Source organism: Microtus ochrogaster, chromosome 7 (genome assembly GCF_000317375.1).
Source record: "Microtus ochrogaster isolate Prairie Vole_2 chromosome 7, MicOch1.0, whole genome shotgun sequence".
In the NCBI taxonomy this organism is placed as follows: Eukaryota; Metazoa; Chordata; class Mammalia; order Rodentia; family Cricetidae; genus Microtus; species Microtus ochrogaster.
The window spans coordinates 11,552,536-11,561,169 of record NC_022014.1 but is presented as its reverse complement, the minus strand read 5'-3'; the positions used below and the strand labels follow the sequence as shown (position 1 = coordinate 11,561,169).

The 8,634-nt window shown below is 47.8% G+C and overlaps 1 protein-coding gene across 5 annotated transcripts in view; it reads left to right on the top strand.

Annotated features, from left to right (window-relative positions):
• The first annotated feature begins 433 nt into the window (after positions 1-433).
• The window catches only part of Tvp23a (trans-golgi network vesicle protein 23 homolog A), a 34,585-nt gene continuing 26,384 nt past the window's right edge, over positions 434-8,634 (top strand). For all 5 annotated transcript variants that reach the window (XR_003377145.1, XR_003377144.1, XM_013347265.2 and 2 more), the window contains exons 1-2: positions 434-598; positions 846-925. Coding sequence is in view for 3 of the 5 variants with exons in the window: in XM_013347265.2 (XP_013202719.1) it covers positions 590-598; positions 846-925 (89 nt within the window). In the remaining 2 variants the exon portion in view is untranslated. The remainder of the gene's footprint in view (positions 599-845; positions 926-8,634) is intronic.

The following is an 8,634-nucleotide window of genomic DNA, read 5'->3' as shown; positions in this document are numbered from 1 at the left end:
GTTTCTAAGACAAAAGTCCCCAAGCCAAGCAACATGATCCTGATCACACCTGGTTTGTGTGTTTGTTTTTCTATGCAGCCAGACAATGTTCTGCCTCAGATTTCCAGGTGTTGGGGTCACAGGTCTGTACTACTATGCCTGGCCCAGAAAAATCTGCTTTTCATAGAGCCTGAAAACTTTTCTTCCAACCTTAATGTTGCTTCTGAATACTAATGAACAGACATTCATTCAACCCTCTGGAATCTCCACAACACACACACACACACACACACACACACACACACACACACACACACACACCCTGCCACCATCCCCTCACTGTCCAGGGTCCTGTAGGTCTGTCCATTTCCCTGCCAGCAGCTCCAGGCTCAGCGTCTGTCACAGCTTCCCTGGGGATCCTCTCTGGAACCGCCCTAGCAGGAGACTGCGCACTGCGCAGAGCCCCTCCCCCTACAGACAAGCAAAGCAAAGCTGTGGAGCCTGAGCTCTTAGCATCCCTCAGGCCAGCTGCTTGCTTGGCTTCCTTAACTTTGGGCCGCGAAGGGTGAAGCTGGAGCCTGCGCTGTAGGGTCAACTGGTACCCAGGAGAATGAAACAGGTAGGGCTGCGGTGATGCCCTGTCGTGAGGAGGATGATGGCAAAGAGCCTGAGGGAGGAAAATAGATGCGCTGGCCTTGGATCCTAAGGCTGAACTGGGCCCCAGTGTAAAGAGGGTGGGGGAAAGCCTGGAGCGGTAAAGGGCTAAGACTAAAAGAAGCTCAAACCGTCTAGGAGGAAAGGGCACTCTGCAGTGGAGGCAGGGTGTGTGTCAGTGGGGTCTGCCATCTGTTCCTGGTGTCCCCCAGGCCCTCGTGGACGATACTGAGGATGTGTCCCTGGACTTCGGCAATGAAGAGGAGCTGGCTTTTAGGAAGGCCAAGATCAGGTATGTTGGGCCAGTGGTCCCAAACTGCATTCATTCTCCAGTTCCTTTATTAAAATACACGGAGCAACTACCATGTGCAGTTACACAAACCCTGCTGCTAACTTATGAGATAAAAAAATTTATAGGGGTAGGAAAAATTTAGCATGGTGAGGCAAGAGAAGGTTCCAAGAGATGCCTTTTCTCATGCCTTCACCCAACCGTGCTGTGTTTCTTTGAGTGACTGAAAAGCAGGCAGCCTTAGCAGCGCTGTGTAGGAGGGGAGTCAGTGGGCGCTGGGAAGATGAGAAAGTGCTTGCCCCATCCAAAGTCAGCTCACAGACCTGTTTGGCACCTTCAGCAGCCAGGAGGCAGCAGGACCAAGGTGGGGAAGTGACATGGAAGCTTACTGGCCAGTGGCCTATGCACCGGACCCTTTAGAGACTTTCCAAGCTCAGCTGCAACCACTAGCACACTTGGAGCCGGGTCCCTGGTCCCTTTCTCTTCTTTTCTTTTATTTTTCTGGTGCTGAGGATGGAACTGAGGGCCTTGTGCATGCTAGACATGTGTACTCTGTTACATCCTCAGCTATTCCTCTTCTCTCCCTAGGCCTTCAGATCTTCTGATTCCAGCACAATAGTCCCTTAGAATGGAGTATACTCATTCGCTCCCTATGGCCACTATAACAAATTATCGTAAACGTGCTGGTTTCATGTAACTCAGCTGGTGGAGTTCCTGCCTAGCACGCACAGAGCTCTGGGTCCCATTCTGTACCTAGCACTAAATAAACTGGACATAGTGGCACACACCTGTAATCCCAGTGCAAGGGAAGTGGAGACATAAGGATCAGAAATTCTGGGTCATCCTCAGCCACCTGGTGAGTTCAGGACCAGCTTGGACTCCATGGGCCTCTCTGTTTCTGTCTGTCTCTGACTCTGTCTGTCTCTCTTAGATCCTTTACTAAATGAAGATGCCAAGTCCCTTTTCCAAAAGCTGTAGCATCCACAGGTTCCAGAGACTGGGACCTAGGTGTTGAAGGCACATTATCCATCCTCCCATACTGTAGGAGCCGGAGTTTTAGGTGAAGGAGTTTCTGGGGCATCGAGGCTGGTGAGGACCACCTGTGTGCCTGATTCTGGGTTGCTGGCTGGGGTTATGCCGTGTGCAGGACCCAGCCCCTGCCTGTGGAGTTGCCCAGGCTAGTGTATAAGGACACTTGTGCTGTATAAGGCTCGAGTCCTGCCTTGCTGTGGGGCTGCCCTATACAACCCTCTCTTGCTTACTTTCAGCTGGCTTTCTCGGAGCCCCTGTTTAGGGAACGGTACCAATCACCATGACTGGGTCTATCCTACATTAATTAACAATCAAGACGATTCCCCGCAAACATGCCCACAGACCAACCTAACTTGAATAAATAGCACGTTGAGATCCTTCTCAAGTGATTCTAGGTTGTACCAAGTTGACAGTTAAAATCAACCAGCCCACATTCACCAGGTATAATGTGATGGTTACTAGTTACCTGTGGCTACTGAGCGTTGGAAGTGTGGCTAGAGATATAGGATTTGATTCTGTTAATTTTAATGTAAATCTAAATGGCCACATGCAGCTGCTGTACTGGATGAATCAACTCTAGAGCTCTTTTTGCTGGAAGAATTTTGTTGGGGTCAGGACTGCAGGATGAAGATGGCGCCTTAGTCTCTTTCTGTTGCCATGATAAAATACCAACTTTAAAAGAAAGCAGCGTAAGGAAGGAGGGGTTTAGTCTGGCTTGTGGGTCAAGAGCCAAGTGCAGCATGGTAGGAGTCACCATGGCAGGAGCATGGTACAACAGGTCAGAGTGCATCTATAACCAGGAAGTGTGATGCTTGTGTTCAGATCCATTTGTATATATGGTCTAGGAGCCAAGCCCAGGGAATGGTGCTGACCACAGTGGGTGGGACCTCCTGCTTCCATCGGTTTACTCAAGATAACCCACATTGGGCATCCCTGTGTCCCAGATAATTCTGGATCTCCTTAAGTTGACAGTTGATTATCCACCATAGACTAGTGTAGGAACAGAAGAAAACAGAGGTGAGGAGGGAGGCCCAGAACACCTGGGAGGTACAGTTCACCTTCACTGTAAAGGTGTGGGTGATGGAGAGGGAACTGGGGAGACAGATTAGTGTATAAAGCACTTGCTATGAAAGAGTGAGGGCCTGAGTCAGATTCCCAGAACTCACAGAAAAAGGTGAATGTCGCCATGTGTTCCTATAACCCCAATGCTTTGACACTGGAGACAGGATTCCTGGGGTTTTCTGGCCACTAGCTTAGCAAAAAACAAAAAAATGAGGTCCAGGCTCAGTAAGAGACGCTATCTCAAGGTTAATGCCCTCCTCTGGCACCACACACACGCACAAACATACCACGTGTGTAGTGGAGACAGGTAGTCAGGAGTCAAGGATGATGTTCTGGGGCCAGACCAGAAGTTAAAGGAGAACTTGTTGAGCTTTGAATGGTCCCTGATGGTCCATCATGGAGCCTTTAGCTTCAGTGGGCACCAGGGAGGGCACCTGGGAGCTGGAGGAATTACACTAACCTTAGGTCTGGAGGCAGCTACTCAGCAGTCTGAGAGCTGCAAGCCCAGAATCCTCTGATGTGCCAATGCTGATTTATCAGCCTCCATGGACTTTGTGGGATTCCCGAGGGCTATGATGTGTAGGTAATCCTGAGAAAGAATGCACTCAGCAGTGTGAAGAACTAGGTTCTTTGTTTTGGTTTGGTTTTGGTGTGGTTTGTTGAAATGGGCTCTCACCCAATTGCAGGATCCTTCTGCCTCCACCCCCAAGTGCTATGATTATAGATGTCACCCCCACAACCGGCATAAAGTGGATTCTATTTGTTTACTTTCTTGCTTACTTTTTTGACAGAGTATTATGTAGTTCAGTCTGGTCTTGCTATGATCTTGAATCTCCGATCCTTCTGCCTCTTCCTCCCAAGTGTTGTTGACAAGTGTGTGCCACCATATTTGGTTTGTGGGGTTCTAGAATGTCTTAGTTGCAGTTTCTATTGCTGTGATACAACACCATCACCAAAAACAACTTGGAGAGGAAAGGGTTTATTTGACTTACAACACTCAGGTCACCGTCCGTCACTGAGAGGAGTCAGGGCAGGAGCACAAGGTAGGAATCTGGAGGCAGAAACTGAAGTAGAGACCATGGAGGAACCCTGCTGACTGGCTTTCTCTGCATGGTTTGCCCAGCCTGCTTTCCTACAGCGTTCAGGACCACTTGCCCAGGGTGTACCATCCCCACTGAGCTGGGCCCTTCAATACGGATCATCAATCAAAAAAACACATTCCAACCTTGCCTATAGGCCAATGTTATGGAAGCATTTTCTCAGTTGAGTGTTCTGCTTGCCAAGTGACTCTTGCTTATGCAAGTTGACATAAAACTAACCACATAGCACTTGAACTTAGGACCTACACAAGCATTTAAGGGGATTCTTAACTGAGGTATCTGGGTAAATTTGGGGGGGGGATGGTCCATGAACCTTTGAAAACTCTTATCTGGGTTTCACATAGGTCATTCTATGAGTTATTAAAGAGGCCAAGGTCTGCCAAATTCTGAATCACTAGTATAACTTGAAGACCATTGTGGGGAATTTCTTGTTTATTTCCCAGTTGCAGTAGGGAATTCCTAATCCCATGTTGACTACGTGTTGATTGCATGTTGACGTCAGATACTCTCATAGAAGAGCTACAGCCAGAGTTCACATCTTTCCTTATCTCTCAATGGCTTTGGGACTGTGGACAGGTCACCATGCCTTGCCTCCACTGACCAGTCTGTAACATACAAGGCTTTGACCAGCTTGACCTTGGCATGTGACTGCCAAACAGCTTACTCAGTAACTATTCAGTGACCAGGTGCCCAGTGTGTGCCCTGTAGTTCCTGCCTATGGTTCCAGGTCAGGAAGGTACAGTGCTGAGGTTGGGGTTCCTTGGGCACCCATGGAAGGTGTATTTCCACAACATAGCTGAAGAGGACATACCTGCCAGCCTGTGCATGCGTGTGAGTGTGAGCGTGTATGAGTGTGTGTGTGTGTGTGTGTGTGAGTGAGAGAGAGAGAGAGAGAGAGAGAGAGAGAGAGAGAGAGAGAGAGAGAGAGAGAGAGAGAGTGTTTTGAGGCAGGGTCCTCATACATAGCCCAGGCTAACCTCTGTATACTGATATTACAGGATTGAGTTATCATACCCAGTCTGTTTGTTTTATTTTACCGTGATTTTTAAAAAGACAGCACTGTGTCCGATCTCTCTTTTCCATTGTGCAGGCAGTGGTTCTGGGTAAGTTCACATCGCTGCAAATCAGAACTTTTTAATCCTGCAAAAGTGAAACTCAGTGCCCGTTAAAGCATCCTCCATCCCAATAACCACCTGCTCGCCGCCGATCTACTTCCTGTCTTCGTGAAGCTGAGGGGCCATTTCATAAAAGCAGAATCACGGAGTTTGCCCTTTATGGCCACCTCTTTTACTCACTATAATGTTTTCAAGGCTTTTCCCTGAAGTTTCTCCTCCTTAAGACTGAATATTAGTCCATTGTATGAGTCTGACACACTCACTTACAGACACTCACAGCTTCCACTTCTCTGCCCTTGTGACTAACACTGCCCTACAAATGGGCTTGCACACCCCACCTTTGAGACCATGCCTCAGTTTTGTTTTTTTTACATATAGTCCCAGCAGCAGGGCTGTGGGCTGGATGAAAGTTCTCTTTTTATGTTTTGAGGAACTTGTGAGCCGTTTCCCAGAGCAGCCACACCACTTTACAGTTGGTGGACTCTCCATGCTCTTGCTAACGCAGCGTTTTCTGGAGGGCTTTTTGTTTGCTTTGGGTTGCTCTGCTTTGGTTTTTGAGGCAGGGTGTCGTGTAGCCCAGACTGGCCTTGAGCTCCCTTTGTCTCCAAGGAGGCCATGGGGTTTCTGGTTTCCTGTCTAGTTCTGGGACTCCAGGACCATGCCTCTATATCCAGTCTCTGAGGTGCTGGAACTGGGCCGAAGACTCCAGTCCAAGAGATGTTTTCTTCTATTGAAACAGGATCTCTTTATGTAGACCACATGTGTCTCGCACTCATGTATCAAGGAGTCATATCATGTGGATGTTCAATCTAAATGCAGCTGGCATACTGTCATCTCACTGACAGTCTGAAGCTCAGTGTGGCTTTGGATTCATTCACAGAGATATACAACCATCCCAGATGGAAACCCTGTGCCCATGAGGCAATCACTTCCCATTTCTCTTTCCCACAAGCTCCCAGCTGCCCCCAGTACACTTTATAAACTGCTTATTCTGGGAATTTGATATAAATGTCAGGATTTTCCAGAAATATAGAAATAGCCTGTATGTATATGTATGTATATGTACATGTATAGATGTGCATGTATATTTGTATATATGTGGGAATGTTACAGGTGTCTGTGAGTGAGTGTATGTGTATAAATGTGTATATGTGTTTGTGTAATGTGTTATGTGTATGTATGTGTTCGTCTGTGTGTATATATGGAATCAATAATTGTACATTATATATATTTGGTATATGTATGTATGTATGTACATACATAATGAGAACTTGGTTCACATGATTTTGGAGTCTGAGGAATTCTAGAGTCTATTAACAAACTGGAGCTCCTGTTAAGTTGGTGCGGGTCCCAGTCCAAAGTCTTTGGAGACCTGAGGTCGGTGACATGAGGCCCAGTCTGAATCCCAGGGCTCCCACTGTACACGGTTCAGTCTGTGTTGAGTCTGGGCTGGGTGCTCTGATGTCTGAGGGTAGAGGAGATTAGTGTCCCAGCTCAGCCTTAGAGTCGCAGATGACTGTGGAGGCATGGATGACTTTTGCGTAAAGTTGTCTCCTGCGCTCCGTGGAAGGACACAGGGCAGAGGCCACGCACCTGCATCTCACCAGGAGACCTAGCCCCTCTCCCCTTGGCCTCTGCCGTTCCTCTGGGCTGTGTTTTGCTGTGGTGTGTGTAAAGAGGCATTGGGTTCCAAGGCACCACTCAAGGCTGCATAAACATGTTTATTATTTTATTGATCTTGTCCCTGCTGGGTCCAGCACGGGTGTGCAAGCAGGTCCTGGGTAGGAGTGAGATGGTGTGCAGAGGGTCTTCCTGAAGCTGGCTGCTGTCTCTCCGTGGAAAGCTGTGCTCACTCTTTCTCAACTCTTTTATTTTAAACATTCTGCTTTTTGTTTTATTTTATTTATATTTATTTATTTATTGGTTTTCAAGGCAGGGTTTCTCTATGTAGCCCTAGCTGTCCTGAAACTCATTTTGTAGACCAGACTGGCCTCCAATTCACAGAGATCCATCTGCTTCTGCCTCCTGAGTGCTAAGATTAAAGGCGTGTGTCACCACCACCTGGCAATATTCTGCTTTTTAAGACATTTCTTTTTATTTTTTTTAATGTGTGTGTATGCGTGAGTGTGCACATGCATGTACCCAGCATGCTTGTACTTTCAAGGCACAGTCTGCATGAAGTCCCAGCGAATCCAGATGCCGTGGCTCTCTGGCACTGTCCTCTGCAGTGGAACAATCCTCATCTCCCCATGCTGACTTTGGGGGCTGACCTGCATCCCGGGTGTCAGTACCACTTTGTCTGCACAGCATAATCAAAGTTTCTCAATTGCTTCAGTCTGGGGGAGTGCGTGTGAGTTTTTAAAATATTTATTTATTTTATTTTATGTGTATGATTGTTTTACCTGCATATATGTATGCATGTGTACCTTGTGTGTGCCTGGTACCCATGAAGATCAGAGAAGGGCATGAGATCCCCTGTAACTGGAATTATAGATGGTCATGAGCAGCCGTATGGGCGCTGGGAACCAAACCTGGGTCCTCTGCAAGAACAATAAGTGCTTTAACCCCTGAGCCATCTCTCCAGCCCACTGTGGTTTTTTATGTAGCCCAGGCTGGTCTTAACTCATTGTGTAGCCGACAGCAGCCTTGACATGCCGATCCTCGCAAGCAAAGGTGTCACAGCAGTGTGCCGCCACGCCCAGCTTATGGTGCTGGGGACCAAACCCAGAGTTTCACAAATGCTAGGCAAGCAGTCTGTAGACTGAGAGGCATGCCCATCTCATGAACATGAAACTGAGAACTCGGTCTCCTGCTCTTAGATAGGTCACATGTTAGTGGCTTGCAGATATGCGGGCAAGCATCCCACAAATGAAAACTATCCACAGTTGGTTGATCTCCCCATGTTGCATACAGAACTGTTCTCACGGTGAGACATGGATAGCGTTGCTGCTTTCACGGTGAAGCCATGTGGGGTGACTTCAGGCACAGGTTATCAGCACATCCTACGTGCTGGTACCACTCCGTGGTCTGTGCATAAAGGTCCATTGTCTTCCCATGGTCATCCTGTGCTCTGGGTGCTAACATATGGTCAGATCAGGAAACTGAGGCAGAGAGCTGAGTGAGTTGCTTAACATCACAATGGTATTAAGTTCCAGGATCTGAACTTGATCAGCTCTCAAGCCCATGTTTTATGTTATATTTTACTTCATTAGTGGGAGCATGGGGATGAGCTTACCTCGGGGAGACTCTGGATTAAGAGCACCCATCTTTGTTCCCTGGGCAAGACTTCTATGTTCTCGGTGTCAATATAGATACCATGGAATTGCCTCTTCTCCCTCTTCACAGTTTCTCCTTCTGGCCAGTCTTCCTCCTCTTCCTCCTCCTCCTCCTCCTCCTCCTCCTC